Raw genomic sequence first — 20,094 nt, 5'->3', positions numbered from 1 at the left:
CATCCTCATCTCGTAATCCAATCCGTCAGTTCACTAGGGGAAACGACAACGAAACGGTGACCACGTTAGGGATCATAGCCGTTGGCGTTGATCAACCGCAAATGTTTATGTGTATGAATCGGCCAACTGTGCTCGTTACTCTTGTTGCTGTTCCCAATTACTACAGCTCTATAACTAGTGTAATATTGGTAATCAGTGGTACATATTGACACGTTCACGTTTTTTTTTTGATGCAATTTGTCCGAGAAATGAGAGTTTGCTGCCAAGCATGGACTACTCGTTACTCTGTCTCCTTTTCTTCTATGCCTAAGTAATTTAGCTGTATATTGGAAAAAACTAAATTGAATGAAGCACAAGAGCAAGTATAATTATGCTATTACGTAGCATTTCCGTTCAATTGTCCTGGTTTTTTTACGGCTATCATTCTTTTCTTCAACGGAACACATTATGACATATGAATGATTCTCATTTTATCAGAAAATCATAAAATTACTAGTTTATGATCTCTGTTTCTTTTTTTTTCTTATTATTTGTTCTACTGTCCCTAAAATTCGTTACCTAATGTATAGATGTAGCATAATTACGTCGATAGAACAAATATTAATAAGCAACGTTCATCTAGATCGATGACGTTGTCGGTGCCTGAATGCACTGAGATGAACCATGCTCGTATTGCTAGTCGACGTAAAATGAGTCTTGGAAATTCACCACTTCTGGCTAATGGACGACGTACACCACCACCATCAAGACGTACAAGTATTGCCGGTACGTTTGGTCAGTTGCACACTTTTTCTCTTGTGATTTTTCAATTTTTTCTTTTTTTTAAAAGATGAGAATGGATCCTATATAAGCTCTTAAGCTGCTTCATCTTGAGTGTATTAGGGATATTATCAACTTTATGAGATTACAATAAGCCCTCATGCCCGTTTTTTTTGGGTGGATGCTTTTTTTTCTCAAGTCATAGATTGCTTTTATTGCTGAGTGCTTTTTTTTACACTATCTGATACGATAGTAATTTCTTACCACCTCAAAATTGAACTCCACTCCAGCACTTATCAAATTGCTGAGTAAAGTAGTATACGGACTTATAAATGTACTTAAAAATGTAGTGTTTTCTTCCAGGATATACGCTTAGAGGAGTGATTTGACGGAAAACTTCAGAATCATAAAAAATAATATAGTAGTACCCTTTATTCAAACTACAGTTCTTCAAACAAAAGAACACATCAGAATTTTCGTCCCTTTGAATAAACTACAGATCCTTATCAAAAAGTTGATTCGAAAAGGGAACAAAAACATTTGGTATAATATCCTCAAATGATTTTACCTCTTTAGAAGTTAATCAATCTGTTCTTCCCACCTTAGCACAGTTAAGGTCTTACAAAAACTATTATTAGTCGGTTAAATGCGTGAAAAAAATCCCAGAATTATGTTGCCTTCCTTGTCAACTCCAGAAAATCGTTCTATTTCCACCAACGGCCATCGTATCAAGTTACTACATAGTTTGGCAAGGCTTAGTGAGGTTAACTTTAATTCAGGTGAGACTAGAGAGGTTAGAGATTTTGTGGAAGCTATTTTTTCGCATAAGCGATGAAGGATTGAGAAATTGGGAAGAAGATATAGAAGAAATATTCACTTGAAAAGTAGATAACTTATCAGTAGTAATAAAACTGTCATTGGATACAATCGAGAAAAAATTCGGACCAAGGATAACTTCCATCGTTCATGTTTTTCCTTTCACATCCGTTCTTTGATGCGAAGTGTTAGAGTTCTGAGTATGGAGATGGGTTTGTTTTCCTTGAAATATATAGGGTGATAATGATAACAACCTCATGACCTCTTTCGAACTGAATTAATTGCAGAAATGAAGTAAGATACGGTTGTAATAACAATATACCTTATTTTCAATTTACGGTCATCTTTAAGGAAGCGATCTCCGCTCTTAGATGAGAAAAATGTGAAATATCAAATATTTCCTTTTGTGTACATATTTAAAATATATATTTAAGTCGGACGCTTTGAATTTCCTTCATTTCTACCCATTACAAAACCAGTAACCATGTGAAAAAATCACACTTCGTTAATCTAATTCTCTCTTTGCTCTGGAAAGAAATTGTCCTACTAATAAAAATGTAATTTTTTTCAAGTGCTACGTCACAAACAGAAAGTTTTCCGTTTCAAAACTCAAAGAACGCCACCGTGTGCAGTTAATAATCTCATGAGCTTACAGTTTTTCTCATTATAGAGTGCAACATTCTTTATCCACTTCCCTGAGAAAATCCACAAAATTATTCTCTTTTGAAGGGAATGCTCCAGTTAGAAGTACTACTTCCTTGTGATTCTGCTGGGGTGCTGCAACTCTGGATTTGAAGAGATTTTGTAGCTTCTAAATTCACTTATCCACTCCTATGTAGTCCTATGTACAAATTACTCGAAAGAGAGGTGCCAGGAAAAAGTTGCGGTAAATCTTTCACCTTAATTTTTTTTTACTATTGTAAAGTTTCAGTAGTACTTATATACATCTGCCGCTACAGACTTGGACAAGTTTTTGAAGATTTTTCGACTATATTGATTTTTGAAGTGTCCTACGCTTCTTAATCCATTTTTTTCATTATTCTGTTCTTGTGAAGGTGAATTTAACACTTGACTACTGGTCCACGTATTTTTTTCAAATGGTCACCGGAGACAGCAGGAGTTTGAAGATGTTTTGGAATATAACTAATTGAATTTACTGCATTTTTGGTGGCGAGTGTTGTTGACGAATACAACCAAAAAAAAGGGAATAAAAATGAAAAGAATGAAGATACCTATGTTGATTGAGAGCTATGAGAGATTATTTTTAGAAATACATTTTCTTAATATTTCTCTTCTCGAGAAAGATTTGTTGGATTCTTTTGAATTATTCCTGCTTCAACGTTATAATTCAACGCTGACGAGCATTCTCCTCTTATTTACTCAGTTGCTCGATACTTAAAAGCTGCTATATGAGCAGGATAGTGTTTTGCAAGTGTAGCAACCTCGAAAAAGGAAATTACTTTGTCACAGCCATCAACAAAAAATGCTGATGTCATATCGAGAAAAAACTCGAAGCCTCTAAAGTGATTTCCCAGTTCTTCCTAGAATTCTAAGATAAAGAATAGTTACGTATAAACTTTTTCTTATGCTGAAAACCTTGAGCAGATAATGAGAAGAGAGTTTCTTTAGAAATAACAAATGAGGTTTGAGCGATGGTTGCATACAAATTTTGTTTAAAAGTCGTGATGAATTTTCTGTTTACATCAAACAGAGGAATGGTCACCTTCATTCTAAAAAATTTGATAGCCATTCACCCTTTTTGCATTGATGTGGTCCATGAGTACGACCTCATCAGTGTTTTCTTGGCCAGTAATCCACCTATCATGATTTTTTCTCGTTATTTATTAACTGCTTAGAATTGTTTGGGAATAACTACAGTCGCATGGTTGTTTCTATTTTGTATTATTTGTACTTCCTACGAGATCATTTAACATTCCGGAAAGATTTTTCTTCTCGAATCTCCACAGAACTCATCTTCTCATATAGAGCTCGTTTCCCAGTTTATAACTCTATATTTACCCTCCTACACTCATTACGCTATTGCGGAAAACGGAACGTGATCGCGGATTACCTCTGGAATCGCTGTCGCATAGACGAATAAAGCCGAGGACCGTTGTTATGAGATTTGATGAGATAAATTGGCCAAAATTCCCCCCGTCCTCCGTTATATGATAGAATTAACGCTCGCTACCCATTACCAACATTACGCGAAATCCTCGGCTGAAACCGCCGGCGCCAAGCATTTTCGTGCGAAGGTGGGCGGAGCCGATGCGAGAATTCCTGGGTCGCCAGTGGCATCGACACGGAGAGAAGACGAGACTATCTGCGGAAACTGCGCCGAGTCGTTGCTGCCTGCTATCCCTACTAATTCTCATTTCACTATTACTGCTTATTCCCGACAAGACAAAAAAACAAAAACAAAATTGGTGAAAACGTCAGTTTGACTTACGAGCATAGAGCATCGCCGCCGATGTCGAGCGCCAGGATTCGTCGGACAAACTCTGCAAGGAGTCCATCATCCACATACACTGGTCGAAACCTACGAGTTTCAGATGCATTTTCGGACAGTATTCGAACGCTTGCAATCACAGCTAGACGGAATTCAAGCCCGCTATCCAGAAAATCCACTAAAAAGATGAAGAAAAGCAGATTAGTGGGGAAGAATGGCATCTGTAATGTCTACAATACTAATGTACCGAAGAAAGATCGGCAATATCTCAGGTATGGGTATTTAATATAAAGCTTGTAGCGGTTATTTTCGTATCGAATTTATTTTTATCAATTTTAGAGATATTTTTACTACAATGATCGATGTGAAATGGCGATACATGCTATTTATTTTCGCACTCGTCTTCGTATTGAGGTTTGTTTTGTAAACAACTACCCGAGTTTCTTCTTTGGTTTTGACGCCATCCTGGTGGGAAATGAAGCTGATAGTTATTTATTCCATAGGTTAGGAAATATTAATGACTAGATGCGTAACAGTTTTGCTAACTACAGCCAAGCATGAAAAGCCACGCTTCAGAGACTCGTTTCCCTCGTATCCTCACAACAACGCTGAATAGCATATGTACATAATTTGATTAGACGAAGAGGCGCCAAGCACAGTTTGTTGATTTTTTTTCTCAGACTTCTAAATATTCCTCATTCATCATGAGGAATATACGGTAACGGTGTCCTTGAAAATGACCACATGTACTGCAACTTATTAAAAATTAAGTAACACTATCTAAGGAAACAGATGCTCGCTAGATTAGATCATGAAGAATGAGACAGTCGTAGTTTTGAACAAACTTTGGATGTTGGGAGAAGGAGCCAGTAATAGCAGTAATCCAGACGTTTTACAGAATTCGATGTTACTGATCAGTGTAGGGTTTTACGTTTCGTTTCAAAAAAGAATGCAAAAATTAAGCAATTAAAATATTAGATTTCCACATGTGTACTCTTCGGATTCTTCTTACATTTTCATCTTCCGCTTATTTCCTTTATTTTTTCCTCTATTCCAAGCAGGAAAACCATTTCTGTTCCGGCTAACAAATTAAAACAACAGGTTAAATAATAAAGGAGAAAAGTGGTAGTGTAGGAACGGTTCGGAAACCCGACCATGAACTAGTAGCGATTACAAGGTGGTCCCCTCCTTGCTAGAATAATATTTTTAAAAAATTGAATCCTTTTTTTCCCTATACACCTGTTTTAATTCTCGTTCTTAAGAAGACGTCTTCTTAAGTTCTATATTGAAAATATGACTTTAAAATATTTTCCAATGTTTTTTCCCTTTTAATATAAAAAGTGCCGTTTGACTGCCCTAGCATATTTGTCGAAATGGTGAGTTTGGACCAACCATAAAGAACAACTTTGAGTTCTTTGCAGTAAGTATAAGAATGACTCGCTGAATATGATGGATCTGAGGAAAATTGAGGAAAGAACCTCACTTACTTCACCAATCCACTCGAGAATACATATAATCTTCCTTTCCGGTCCTTACAACAACTTTCCCAACTTGTTCCCGGACGCTTTTGGGAATAACGATCTTCTTCCAAGTTACTTACCTTCAGCACTACTCTGTTAAAAGTTTTTTTTTTTTCGAAAAACTCTCAATTTACCTTCCATAACATTTCAGGAAGTCAGAAATCTGAAGATAGTGTTGCAATCTCAACATTCTAGGTTTCCCTCAGATTCTTTCCACCGATTTTTATGTGGAAAGCTCAGTCTTAATAATGTTAGTAATTATTAAATCAGTAGCGAATTTGAATGGAGGGAAATATTGAGGAAAAATAGTTTAAAAAAATTAAGCACTTCCGCAGTTGATTTCTGCAAACCTGTAGACTTTAATTAACTAGGAAGAAGACTTAAACTCAGACGATTGTGAATGTCTGATTTGAAAACCACTGACCATTAAATTAAAAATAAATTAATAATATTAATAATAATTATAGATAAGTTATCAAATATTCCCTTTCAGCAAAACAACAAAATGAACATATTGAACTTGGCACGAGTATACATTACATTTTTTCTCGTAAACATCTATTTTTCAATGTTTCTTGCATTTCATTCAACTTTTTCTATGCTATGCTTCTCATTTTTAAACTCTTATATCAGGCTCTGAACGAGAAGTATTTTGTGAGTTTTGCCTTCTATGGTGTCTTTCTAGTTAGCACTCAATGAGTTTAAATAGCCATTAATTCTTCTTATGAGAACCTAAACTTAATTCACACACAATATTTATAATTTTACTGTAACATATAAGTGAACATGTGCTGAATTTCATTTTCCCATCTCAAGGATGCTTCGTTTTCCTTTCGGCATTTAAAAAAACACTTAGCAAATAGAATAACTAGAAGTCGCATCTGAGAAAAATGACGCGGTAAATTTAAGTTTTTTTTTAAGAAACAGGAAATATTTGTGAAAAAATTTAATTTACCAACCTGTAAATTACGGTGGATTTCCTCAAATACCACTATACATAATTGATTCTCATAACTGTAAACAAAACAGCTTAAAAATACTGACCATTCTATTTCGTTCAATCATTTGTATAGATTTATTTTTTATTTGTCGATCTACTTCCTGAATTCATTTTTTTTCCTGTTATAGCTGGACAACATTTGCAAGTATCTACTACACAATCGCATTTTTTCATGGTGATCTATCTCCGGAATTTCATTACCTCAATCGGACACAATGCGTTGTGAACCTCGATTCTATTTATTCATCATTTCTATTTGCTGTTGAAACGCATCATACAATCGGATATGGACACAGGTGAAAAAACAATCATAGAATTGAATTTTTTTTCGGGAAACGTACACTTTATTGTGATCGTATATATATATTTGTTTCGTATCTGCTATGCTTAGTATAGAAATGGAATCGAATTTGTAGGATCATATTCCTGAAAATTTGTGTGAAATTGGATAGTTAACTCTTACAAATAATGTAATTACTCTTAAAATGTAAATTGTTTTTGAGTAATGGGTCTATCATAGAATTTTAGAACTTAGATAGGTGATCTAAAATTTTGATGCTACGGTCAACTCGCTCTATTGACTTCTTCAGGTTGCGGTTAATAATGTGTGAAAATGTGCAATAAATTTGAGCTTGTGACGATTTAAGAAAAAAATGTACCCGCTTGAAAAAGAGCAATTTTAGAAGGTGGTTGGCAATTTTCTGCCGATAGCTAGATTGAAATGACTCTTTTGCTTTCTGGTGCTGAAATTGTATTTTGAAAAAAAAATTAGGAAGGCATAGGATTTATTTCCCAGAGAACTTGACTAGCTCTGTTAAACGTAAGAATTTGTGTTGTATCTGATTTAGGTTATACGTTAACATATTAAGTAGTAATTATAAATAATGATAAGTAATAAATCTGCATGTCGAAAGAAGAAGTACAGTTTTTAGTGTGTAACTACTAGAGTTCCAAAATTTTTTTTTGGGCCCGAGACATGACAACTCCAGCTCTTCTTTTCTTTCAGAGCAGAGTGTACGAAAACATTTTTTTTTCTCTTAACCCCTTCATCATTCTTTTTGGGAACCATTGCAACAAATCTCTAGAACCTTTTTGTTTAAAAAAAAATTCCCGTTGCACTGAGACATCATTGCCGTATGTGCGGTGCAGTGCGTTCCGAACGTATAGGAATAACTAATCATTACGTCCGTGAGAGAATGAGGATTTGTGGGAAATCCTGCATAACAAATGTGAGAGGAACATCATTTAAACCTGTTCTTTTTAAGGTACATCACAACCGAATGCCCCTTAGCTGGACTTACAGTTTGCCTCCAAGCAGTATGTGGTCTATTAATACAAAGTTTTATGGTAGGTCTGGTGTTTGCAAAAATGGCCAGACCAAAGAAAAGAGCGGAGACAATCATATTCAGGTAAGAATGGGAATTTCTATGGCCGATGTAATTCTGTAAAAAGGATCACGAAGTTTTTTCCTTCTGATTTTCAGGATCTTGCTGATAGTTCATATGTATTCGCTTATTGATGTGTATATAAATGAGGCAAATTTTCGCCACCATTGCCTCATGATTCAGCCGTTAATAATCAAAAGATATTTACTAATTTAATAATTGATGCTTCAAAAAATTTCAGTTAGGAGAAAAGCATGTTCTTTTTTTTAAGCTAATATTTTCCTCATCTATAGCTGAGGGTAGTAGGCTGTGATGGTAGACCTTCCAATGCTAAGCATCGTGGAGCGAAGTAATACAAATGGGTCCTATTCTGCAAGAAAAAACATTCTTGCAGGAGACACATCAATAAACCTATAATGCCTATACTACGACGAGTCTATTTTGAGGAAACTCGGAATTATGCGAAGAAAAAAATGCTCCTATAAAAGATTCTAAGCTGCAATTTCAACTGTACTTTCTCACATTAGTTAATTTCTTTTAAATTAATCTAGTAATAATCGAGATGCTCTTGAATATATGGCATTCAATATAAGATGAGCTAGGACCTGACTCCCTCATTTCATGGAAGACACACACACACGCAAATTGGTAGTATTACGCATGCAACACTCAAGGGAGAATAGAGAGGTTATTATGCTCCCTGGTCTACTCTCTGTTGAAAAGCGAAGCTAAAAATCGTCAAAGACGAAGAATTTAGGGTAAGGCACGTTTGAGAAACTTCTCGAAAATGAAATCTAGTTCCTCTTAAGAGAAGAAATTTAACGAGAAGAAATCAATTTTTACAAGTGCACGAGAAAAAACGATGCCAGGATTCTGCTAACAAAAATTCTTATCTGTAATTCTTTAAAAATTCAAAGTCTATCCCATATCTCTATGCACCTCGTACAGTTCCCAAACGATGTTTACATTTGACAAATATAAAATAATACTCATGAAATAATAAATAATGCTAATACTCATGAATTTTAATATTCATGAATATATAACCTTTTTCTTCACAAAATTAGTGCATTTTTCCTCTGATTCAATGCACTTTCAGTCATTTGTTCATGAATGCTTTTTGTGTTTTGAATTGAAACTGCAACGATTAAGCTCTCTATTTCCACTTTTTTTTGTTTGGATCTTTTTCTATCTGTAAGAGGGTTACTGTATCCCTTCAGGAACAATCTCTTTAGTCGTGCTGTTGTAAATCTAGACATCTATTGTTTTGATAGAAATTTCCTCTGATTAACATTTTGGCAATGTGTAGAGCTCAAAAATCAACATCTCTGAACCAGTGCTTTTCAAACCCTTTCGATTTCACAGAAATTTCGTGATCTTGCAGAACTGCTGAACTAAAGCTAATATTTCTGTACTCAAAACTCATGGAATTCACTCATAATGATATCAATGTCCTAAACTCCTATTACATGTTGAGGACTTCCTCAAACATAGTCCATACCGTCCCTTTTTAGTTTTTCTTTCATGCTCATGCGACGTTCAGCAGTCCTCCATTAATTAGATTCTTTAAGTCTAGCGCAGTCAGTAAGAGGTTCCGCTGTGTCTGCACAATCGGAGTTTCGAATCCACCCTAGCGCCAACCAAGCCTTTCATCCATCCGGGTCGGTAAATTGGTATCAGACTTGTCTGGGAGGATGAAAACAATGACTTGACACATCGGCTAGCAGCCGCAGGTCATTGTATCGGCCAGTTACACGTTCGTGAACCTCAAACGATTCCGAATTGAAGTGAACGTGGGGGCGCATCCCAAGCGGATTGATTAACGCTAGAAACTTTATCTTTTTATCCTTTATCCTTTCATTCTAACTATGAAAATTACATAGTCGCTAGAAGGAAGTAATAGCACCATCTTCCTTATTGAGCTGCAGCGATTACTGTCATAATTATTATTTTTCTATTAACTGTGTCCTATTAATAATCCTCTTACCGATTACGCCACACCCACGTCTGTCTTCAGTTATCTATCATTAAATTAATATATTAATATCAACTTAACATTGTTATTCTTAATATTATTAATTATTTGACTGACAGTCTATTAATAATAATAATAATTATTATTATTATTACTGACAGTCTATTATTAATCTATTATTAATCTCCACTCTTATTGTAGATAATCTATTTTCCAGTGAGAAAGCAGTGATATGCCTTCGAGATGGTCAACTATGTTTCCTGTGTCGAGTTGGTGATATGCGAAACACTCATCTTGTCGAGGCTCACGTCCGGTTACAATTCATCTCGGATCGAGAAACTGCTGAGGGAGAGGTAAGCAGAATAACAAGGTTTTTTTTTTCCTTAGCATTTGAGTAGTAGTAGAGCATCATATCTCACACACCCGTCAGTGGTAATTTTTATTCAGATGTTTTTTTCAGGAAAGTCTAGATCATAGAAAAGTTTTCACAATCGAATTATATATTTTTTAAAAATAAATTTGTGCAGTATTAAACTATATATTCTACCATGAACCAAAAAATCACAACAAATCACACTGTAATTTTTACATGGTAATTTTCTCCGTTTTCAGATAGAACCTTTACATCAGTTTGAAATGAAGGTTGGTCCAACTATAACTGATGATGATCGCCTATTTCTGGTTAGTATAGTTTTTATTTTCATCTTTTTTCCTTACAAAAGTCTCATCGCTTTTATTTGTTTAGTTCGTTTCATTTTCTCTCTATTTTACTATAGTTTTTAATTAGATCATTAATTCGTCATTGAATGAAATTGGTCATAACAGCAGATTCATCTTCAAAATACACCCACTCATTTTTGTTTACGCATAATATATTTTTGAAAAAACAAATCAAAGATTTCATCCTGGCTGGGCTACTGACGGGAAAACTAAGTGCTCTCGGATGAAGAGATTTATTTTGGACCAGCAACTACATCCTTGAATAATACGCAGTCATGATACTTCCGTTATAAATATTAAATTCCCACCTGTATTGTTGTAATGGGAGGGTAGGAAATGCAAATCATTCAATGAATGGGACCCTGAGGGTTTTTAAAAAATCTTGTGAGGTTAACTAGCTGTTAATTATATAACTCATTAAGTTTCAGTCCATGGTAATTACTGAAATAATTTATTCGTAAATATACATAGGGGATGTGTCCAGTGTTTTCCAAGTACTACCTTCATAGCAATAACTCAACTAATCGTCATGGAGATCTGGAAAGCTATAGCTATCCAGAATTATGTGCATCCCGTATATGGATTTAAATGACTCTCGTTTATTGTAGTGCAATTCCCGGCAGAGAAGAAAGTTCTCTGAAGAAGAAGGAAAATTAGTACTAGAAGTAATTAGAAAAATTAAGATGACAGAGAGTCATTAGAGGTAAGAAATAATGGGATAAAATAATAATCACCATTTTGATGAGTTTTTTCTTGAGTGATGATTTGAGGGAAGAGCGGGAGAAAAAAACACTTTTCTATGCTGAATTTTTTTTTGAAATTTGAGCTAGTCATAAGCTTATTACTATATTATTTTAGAACAAATAATTTCTGTGATCATTAATCTCATTCACGATGAAATTGAGCGTATATTTATCAGATATTTTGAAAATTTTTAGCACCTAACACACTTAACACCTAACGTATTATATCTTCTTCTTTCAAAATTAAGTTGTTTACTTTTCATTACAGGTATGGCCGACAACATTATGTCATGTGATCAACAAAGACTCACCATTGTACGAGTACACAGCAAATTCTCTTTTATCCGCTCAGTTCGAGATTATATGTCTTTTGGAAGGGATTGTTGAATCCACAGGGATGACAGCGCAAGCAAAGACGAGTTATTTGCCGTGTGAAATTTTATGGGGACATCGGTAGGTTTTTCCTACGTAGTGGCTTAGCGCTAGCATTCTTTTGCTTTATTTGTACATTTTAAACCAAGTATGAATAAATTTATTTTGATTATAAACAAAGAAGTTGTGCTTAAATATACATATTTTAATCGTATTACAGATTTCGGAAATTAGTAACATATCAACGTAGTAATGGCTCGTATCAGATCGACTACAATCTCTTCAACAGTACTTACGCAGTAAAAACTCCACACTGTAGCGCAATGGAACATTATGCACAGGAATGTAGTGTAAGTATCTGTGAATTAAGAATTAAACTTTCACTTGTTCGATTATTTTCATTATTAAAGAAAAAAAGAGAAATAGAGCAGGAAAATGTATGGAAGCGGCATGGATTTAGAGAAATTAACGCTAACCTCTCTCACTCTCTCCCTCTCTCTCTATGTCTTTCCAAAGAAGATTTATGTTTGGCGTCTTTTCTCCACAGCCGATCCTGCACTTTTAAAGGATGGAAATGATAAAAACTTCAAGAATGGTCAGGTTACATATGCGAATTTGAAATTGAGACAAGTGCACTCTGTCACTGCAGTGCTGGCACGAAATGCACGCAATTTTGTCTGACTTTCAAGGAATTGCAACATTGTCAGGGTAAGCACACGCGGCAGATTTTTTATCAATGTATAATAAAAATTTAGCCATTAAAGAATTAATTTCTTTCGCTACAAAGCTGTTTACATTGCAGAGAAGAAATTCACCCGTTTAGTAAATTTTATTTTATTCATTTTTTATATTTTGTATTTTTTCAATTTTTATTCTGCAGTTTTATGTTACAATAATTCGCAAAATTGGCTGGATTTGACTCCACTAAACCATCTGGTCTCGGAAAGGTAATAAAGATTTTTGTCAATTAATTAGAATTTCAACATGCAGCAGTCCGATTTCAAGATAATATTTAATACTTTTTTGCAATTATTAAAAATTCGAAGGAATATCAGTAAGGAAATTTCACTTTGAACAGATCTAGTGTAATCTTTTGGATTTTTGTTGATTTTCTGCCTATTTTGATTACCCTAATGCGATTTTTTCTTTTCTATGGATTATAGATGAGATTTTTTTTTGCCTAGAACAACCCGCTTATGATGTGGAAGATATCTCTCAAATAATGAGGTAAATGCTCTTAGAGTACGGAAGTGCCAGAATGTATTATTCGTTTTATAGGGATGCCTCTTTCCACTCGGAGGGAAATTCCAATGTAATTTTTTTTTATGTAAAAGTAAATAAGAGGGCGGGTGTAGCGCAGTCGGTTAGAGGTTCCCGCTGCCTGTACGGTCGATCGGAGGTTTGAAACCGCCCTAGCACCAACCAAGCCTTTCATCCTTTCCGGGTCGATAAATTGCTATTAGACTTCTCTGGCAGTACAAAAACACTGGCTTGGCACATCGGACGTAACCTCCGCAAAGACGTTTGTAAACTTCTGAATCGAAATGAAACTAGTGGGCGCATCCCAAGCGGGTTGACAGTTCATTTAATTATATTATTTAAAAGTAAATAGGTATTATTGTAACTAGTGGCTTGGAATTACGGAGTTGGAATTCTGCGCATTGTTTCCACTTTTTTACGCAGTTACATATAACACGATTCCTCACTTATTTCCCGAAACCTGTTCCCGACGTATTAGTCCGTCGTTAACTGTTAGAATTTTTTTTTTTTGAATCGGATAAAATGGATTTTGAAGATAACAATCGGAATCACAGAAGCCGCTAATTTCGAACATACGTTCAGAATTTTTCTTTTTAAATGTTTCACCTGAAAACGGGCAAAATTTTGTCAGCCTTCGTTAATTCCCCTTCATGCATCAAACCTGCCATTGGCATATCCCATGGATACATCTCCATGGAACAAAAAGCGTTCCTAGGATTCGAGCTGGTTTCTCAAAGTTGGAAAAAATGTTTGATATATTTGTTGTTATATTATATAGTTGTTTAATATATGTTGTTTAATATATGTGGGTTTGAAAATTCCATTGTTCTCGGAAACTGATGAAAATGCTACATTGATATTTAGTTAATAAAATGTACACATTTGTAGCTATGGAAAACCTGCTCAAAATTTGAAATTTGGAACAATCTTGACCACTTGAAATTTGAATTTTGAAAAAAAATGAATTTAAAATTTTCTAAGAGAACAAATTGTTTTTTTTGTAACAATTCAAATTACAACTTTTTATCATATTTCAAAAATTTTTCCATTTGTTCAATGTTAGGCCTAGAAAATGACTTAATTTCGTTATTTCTTCCAATCCTTAAACAAATGTGAAAGTCCTACAACGGAAGTTTAAGTCTAACGAGTCGGCAAATGTGTAGATCTCTCTGCAGGTCGACTATGAATCCGAAAATATTATTTTCAAAATAGAAGTTTTTTTTTCTAAAAGTGATGGATCTGATGACTGTTGAAAGTGGAGGCGATTTCTTTTAACAGGGACGAAAACACTAATTCTGAATATTTTGTAGAACTCAGTAATTTCTACTACTATATACTACTACGCTGCATTTTCTTTTACTATGTATTTACATTTCGTTACAGCAACCTATAAATCATCAAAAGGATCCATTCGAAGAAGTTTGATTATGGGACTCTTAGATGATTTACAAGGACGATCATTGATATCTCATTAGCATTTCAAGTGTTTTTCTGTTATAAATCCTAACGTTCGGTTAGGATTAACAGCTTTGATGGGAAGCAATCTTTGACATCTTCCTTAGTGGATATGAAGTTTTTATAATACTAACTGCTCCTGAAGGGAAAAAATCATCAAAAAACATTTTTAGATTACAGAAATTAGCGAAATCTACTTACGTGAGACACTTACTCCTTAGTCCATAACAAGTATGTTTAACTCATTATGTGCAAACTTTTAATAGTTTTACTAGTTCGTGTTTATCAGCGCTTTACAAAGTTTCAGGTAAAGCCTGAACTTTTCCGTAAGACCGCTATGGAACTTTTAATACTTTTTTAAAAATATTTTTAATTTTTTTCGATATTGACAGGGTTGTTAGGAAAGAACAAAATAAATATGAAGTAAAGAAGGTGATTTCGGAGCGATTTCCTCCATCTACGCTATTTTTCGACTTTTCTATTATTCTATCTTCTTCGATATTTTCCTTATTCCATATCAGGTTGATCATTACAGCCAAAGGACTACTTCTGCCACGACAGCCACGAACATAAATTGGAAGACAGCCGATCCTGGGAGTCAAGTCCAGCTCCATCACCTTCACCTTTCAGTTATCCAGCAAGTCCACTTCCACCTCATCACCTCTATTCATCGAATGTCTGCAATAACAATAATAATAACAATAGAAATAGCGAGGTAAGTTGCTCTTTAATTTGGAGGAGTCTTTTTTAAGTTGATTTCTGCTTACTGAGTCAAATGCTATTTTTCAACCAAGTTCAGGGGTTGGATTTGCAATCTTACCAAACCCTGCTGTTTTTTGGATACTCTTTTGGATTTGTGAGGCTACACGATACATATCCTATTGACTGGAGTGCGCATTTTTTGCTCTTAATCCTACTTTTTATACCTCGTCCTCAAAAATACATAGTGCGCTCAATTTCTGAATTATCACTCGCCGATTCAATCTTGGATAAGGAGTGTTTTACGACGTCATTCTACATCGAAAGCAAAGGTTCTAGAAAAAAAAATTATCCGAAATAAAATTGCTAATCAGAAGAGCCATGTGAGAAAAAACATCGGACTTTCATATTTTTCTGATCACATCTGATCTTATTGGATTTTTATTATCCTTGTACCCAGAAATGATGTCCTGCCCAGACGGATAGCAGGGAGTCTGGAAATTACTAACGAAATATTCAGGATAGTCTTCTTGACAGTTTCACGGATTGTATCATATTCAGGAAGCGCTTCTAATAACTCCACCTACGATCGTTGTCCAGTGCCCGTCTGCTTGCTCATCACCGAATCATTCAGCTCGACGATCACACGAGAATCGTCAGAATATGATCTCATCGCTTTCGGAAAACTGCCGAACGGGGTGAGATTTAGTTGAAACACGTGAATTTTTCAGTGATTAAACATATTCAGAAGCAGCTTGTCCACTCGACCGAGTACCGCGTTGTCGGATCTCGAAGAAGAGTGTTCAGATCATGGATCACCAACAAATAGTCCGGATACACGTAGTACGGTTGAGGTGTCCACGTGACAAACGTTCTTTCATCGTACACATTTGTCATTTTAAAATCGCTCACATATCCTTACTACCAGCACTCCATTTTTTTTCATGCATCTTTCTCTTAATTTTGTATACAAATTTTATGTGTAAGAAACATCTGGTTTTTTTTCCGTTAACTATTCTTTTATATCATTTTTTAATTGGTTGTTATACGCTACCAGTTAAATACTAGTTCATGTTGAACATTACTATTGTTTCTGCGCTTAGCAGTATAAGAAACCGGTCTAGTCTTGTGCTCATCAGTGATACAACCACGGAACCGAACAGTATGTCATATTTATTGAATGACAAGATCAAATCGATATCTTGTCCTCGTCACTAGAAACTCACTCGTATAAGAAGCCTGGTGGAAGATCGCCAAATGCATACACATATTCCCTCGAACAGCTTAAACATTGAAATTCCAGGATAGTCTTGTAGTTATATGAAATTCGTGAACTGATTTTACTTCGAAACCTCCCCAGATCAGATCAAGACCAACCGCAGTCTTCTATCGATGATCTACCAATCGTTCTCGTTTTGGCGGGACATTCACCTCCAGTTTCTTCTCGAGTGGTGGTCTTTTGGCCAGCTTCTCCTCTTGCAATATTCCTCCCATAGCTTTGTGTTTCAATTTTTTTTCTATCTATTCAAATTTCTTCTGCTTTTCGAACCGTAGTATAAGTTAAATGAGCCGAATTTTAAAAACCTACCTCACCGTCGTTACCTATGAAAGATCTCTCTATCCGATATTTGTCACTGTATGCACTTCACTAGATGTAAATTTAATTTTTTCTTCGACATTTACTGTTCTATGCAATTGTGGACATACAGATGGGTTACCGTACATTGAGCTTGTCTTTGTATTTGACATATTTTGTGATAAATTCATGAGATAGTATGGAATTGCTTGTATGGAATTGAAAACAGTGTAGAGTCCATCCAAATTCTCTTTTCTTGCACTCTTCACTAAGACTCGATTGAGAAACTTCCGGAAAATCAAACATGATCGGTCACGTGTAGTTTTTTTTTCTGATTGTGGGGTCGTGATATCGATCGCCGCCTGCGTTTGCCACGTTTCGGTGCCGACCAGGATCGTTGAATTGATCATAGATTGAACTATTTGTCTTTTTTTAAGGCTATCGAATGCGCAGCAGACTCCTTTCGTGGACGTCTCCTGGAAATATCGCGATAACTTTCATTGATTCTCCTTGTTCAGTGCTATCAATTTGACAAGACACAAAAAAACTGTCTGGAAGGGTTGCACTCTGTTTTCTTTTGCGTCGCTTCACTGAGGATCTCAATTGAAGTCGTAAATGAGCTGGAAGAGATAAAGTCGGTAGTGTTCCCCTATGTGCGTGTGCAATCGGTGCAACTTTACAATTTTTTGCTTAGAAAAGTGGAAAGACTACAACTCTCCTACTAACTTCTATGGATTATGGACTGCCTAGGGATTGATGCAGGTCTTGTTCGCATATATGTTCACTTTATATGATCAAAATAAGTACAAACAGTAAACTGAGTCAAGCTAGAATGCTTTTTCTTGTCAGATGTTATTCGAAATTTTCAAATTCAGAAGAAGTTCTTCTCTAACATGTCATTTTCAAACTTATCTAATGCTCACTTTTATAGATGGAGATCGTGAAGATGTAGTGAGAAGTGGTTCATACAATGAAAAGAAAAACAGCTAATTTTGGGTTGGTGCAAAATTAATGATCGTTTTCAAATGTTCTTGACGAAGCGCTACAATTCGCCTCAATATCAAATTTGTAAATGAAAATAAAAAAAAAACACTACAGTCCACGTATCTTCGCCAACGAGACACCTGTTTGCTTTTTCCGCTGCATGAAAGTCCGAGCTTTTCCAATCCACGAACTTCCAGAAGTCACTGGCTTTTCGGCATCACCTTGGTTTAGGAACATCTTACCTCTTGAGGAGCTGTTTAGATGTTTGAAAAAGTGATAGTCCGTTGACGAAAGGTCTTGCGAATATGGTGGATAAGAGAGAGTCTCGCAGCCTTGCTCGTTCATGCTCTGTTCACTAGCGCCGGACAAAGAAGCTGGAGTTTCAGGTGCATTTCGTCCTGTTCTCTGAAGTACTTCTGTGCAGTGATGGTCTTGCCAGGTTTCATGAAGCTGTAGCTTATTACGCTTGTAGCACACTACCGTACAGTGGTCTTCTTCGGGTGCATTTTTTGCTTCGAGATGTACGTGAGAGCATTATCCTTGTCCATCCATTTTGAAGGACGCATCCTGTTGTCATGAAGGATCCAGTTCTCATTGTACGCAATAATACAATCAAGAAATGGATTGTCATTTTTGCGTAACGCAAGCGTTGAGCAGATGTCAAAGCTGCGGTTTCTTTGGGAGTCGCTCGGTTCATGCAGCACCCATGTGTTCAACATTTCCACCTTTCCAACTTTTTTTACGAATGGCGGACGACTGTCGAGTGGTCAACGCGTAGTTCTCGGGCAACCTCTCGTGCTGACCTAAAGGTATCACCCCACACATCTGAGGTGGTACGGGTGGAGTATTCGTATACGGGATCGTAGATTGTGGAGAAAAGGGTGATTCCGTCTATTTCTTCCTGATTGACGTAAGAAACGGCCCGTAAGATACGGCTTCGAGAGTTCCTGCGCGCTATTTTCTACAGGGTTCGATTGGAGCGCGCCAGCTTTGTGCACGCGCCGCATCTTCCGTACCCTTTTCCACGGCAATTAGGAAGAAATGGACGAAATCAGCCCCCTCTCCATAATCTACTATCCCGTATAAGAATACTCCACCTGAAATCCGTGTCACCTCAAATTCATGGGGTGATGTCTCTAAGCGGATCATCTCCGATGATCGACTTCAACGAGTGGTCGTTAACTTCAGAAGGGCTTTCTTTTTTCTTTCCTTTCCTTTCCTTTACTTTCCTTAACTTCAAGGCTCATATCGCCACATGGAAACCTTTGGAACCAAGGCCGTACCGTGGACTCGATGGGGATTCTCATACCCCAAACAACTTTGTCGTTACGAACTGTCTACGCCGTGGACTTGTCCAGCTTGAACTCGTAGAAGAAGATTTGCTGGAAATCTTTCTAGGACATATTATCCTCTAAGTGTTTGTACTGACCAAATATCACTTCTCGTTCAAGATCACTTCAGCACTGAAATAAACCAACGAAATGCGCTACAAAATGCCGTACGGTTTCCAATGATTATTAAATTATTGAATCTAATTACTATTTAAATGTGGTTGTAACGGGAAAAAGTTTGCCGCGGATATAAGGCAACGAAAAACGCGCGCTATTTTCACAGCAACCTAATTGGTACTCTTAAGAGACGTTGTGGAAAGTAAACAAAAAAACAAATTTTTGAGGGTAACTTTGCTAGAAACATTTGTGAGAGCGCGACCGCAAATAATCCTTTTCAAAGGCATCACCCCGAATCTGAGGTATTACGGATTTCAGGCGGAGTATTCGTATACGGAATCGTAGATTAAGGAGAGGGGGTGATTCCGTCCATTTCTTCCTAATCGCCGTAAAAAAAACGGCCCGAAAGGTACGGCTTCGGGCTTTCCGGTGCGCTACTTTATACAACGAGTTCGATTGGAGCGCGCCAGCCTTGTACACGCTGCAGCCTCGGGGCCGTTTTTTACGGCAATTAGGAAGAAATAGAAGGAATCACCCCCTCTCCATAATCTACTATCGCCTATACGAATACTCCACCTGAAATCCATTCCACCTCAGACTCGTGGGGTGATGCCTGTAAGCTAATGAAGAAAATTCTATTCTTTTCTTCCGTTGGCCCCGCTTTCATAGTCATTTTTCAGGAGTGCAGCGGCCAAGTATAATGTTAAATCCGATGCTCACTTTTACATAGAAGTAGCTTGGATTGTGATAATAGTATGCTATTCCAATTCTGGCCCTTACGCAGTTTTATCAGTTTGGAGTGCTAACTAGTACTGGAACTGAATGAATTGACTATGTATGGTATACTCGAGTTCAAAGAAAATCCAGGTTTATCCCGGAACCATCTAATCAATGTGGTTTGCCCAGACATTTTTTTCTTTTAGCTGGAAATTT

The 20,094-nt window shown here is 36.2% G+C and overlaps 2 protein-coding genes across 7 annotated transcripts in view; one reads left to right on the top strand and one right to left on the bottom strand.

Moving 5' to 3' along the window:
* Positions 1-16,019, top strand: part of RB195_026077 (uncharacterized protein) — a gene marked incomplete at both ends in the record, with an annotated part of 31,879 nt that extends 15,860 nt beyond the window's left edge. For 3 of the 6 annotated variants that reach the window (XM_064214482.1, XM_064214480.1, XM_064214478.1), the window contains 12 exons: positions 623-774; positions 4,128-4,296; positions 4,364-4,438; positions 6,673-6,840; positions 7,810-7,953; positions 10,122-10,257; positions 10,517-10,585; positions 11,636-11,820; positions 11,960-12,089; positions 14,990-15,169; positions 15,715-15,851; positions 15,902-16,019. In XM_064214482.1, coding sequence (XP_064070359.1) covers positions 623-774; positions 4,128-4,296; positions 4,364-4,438; positions 6,673-6,840; positions 7,810-7,953; positions 10,122-10,257; positions 10,517-10,585; positions 11,636-11,820; positions 11,960-12,089; positions 14,990-15,169; positions 15,715-15,851; positions 15,902-16,019 — 1,663 coding nt within the window. The remainder of the gene's footprint in view (positions 1-622; positions 775-4,127; positions 4,297-4,363; positions 4,439-6,672; positions 6,841-7,809; positions 7,954-10,121; positions 10,258-10,516; positions 10,586-11,635; positions 11,821-11,959; positions 12,090-14,989; positions 15,170-15,714; positions 15,852-15,901) is intronic. The other 3 variants (XM_064214477.1, XM_064214481.1, XM_064214479.1) reach the window with 2 other exon arrangements.
* A 751-nt stretch (positions 16,020-16,770) lies between these two features.
* RB195_026076 (uncharacterized protein) lies at positions 16,771-17,139 on the bottom strand (the record flags this gene model as incomplete). Its single annotated transcript, XM_064214476.1, has 1 exon — positions 16,771-17,139. The coding sequence occupies one exon, from the start codon at positions 17,137-17,139 to the stop codon at positions 16,771-16,773; it is 369 nt and encodes a 122-aa protein (XP_064070357.1).
* Between the last annotated feature and the right edge of the window lie 2,955 nt (positions 17,140-20,094).

Source organism: Necator americanus, chromosome X (genome assembly GCF_031761385.1).
Source record: "Necator americanus strain Aroian chromosome X, whole genome shotgun sequence".
Taxonomy (NCBI): Eukaryota; Metazoa; Nematoda; class Chromadorea; order Rhabditida; family Ancylostomatidae; genus Necator; species Necator americanus.
Note: the sequence above shows the minus strand (reverse complement) of the source record. Positions and strands in the feature narration are given on the sequence as shown.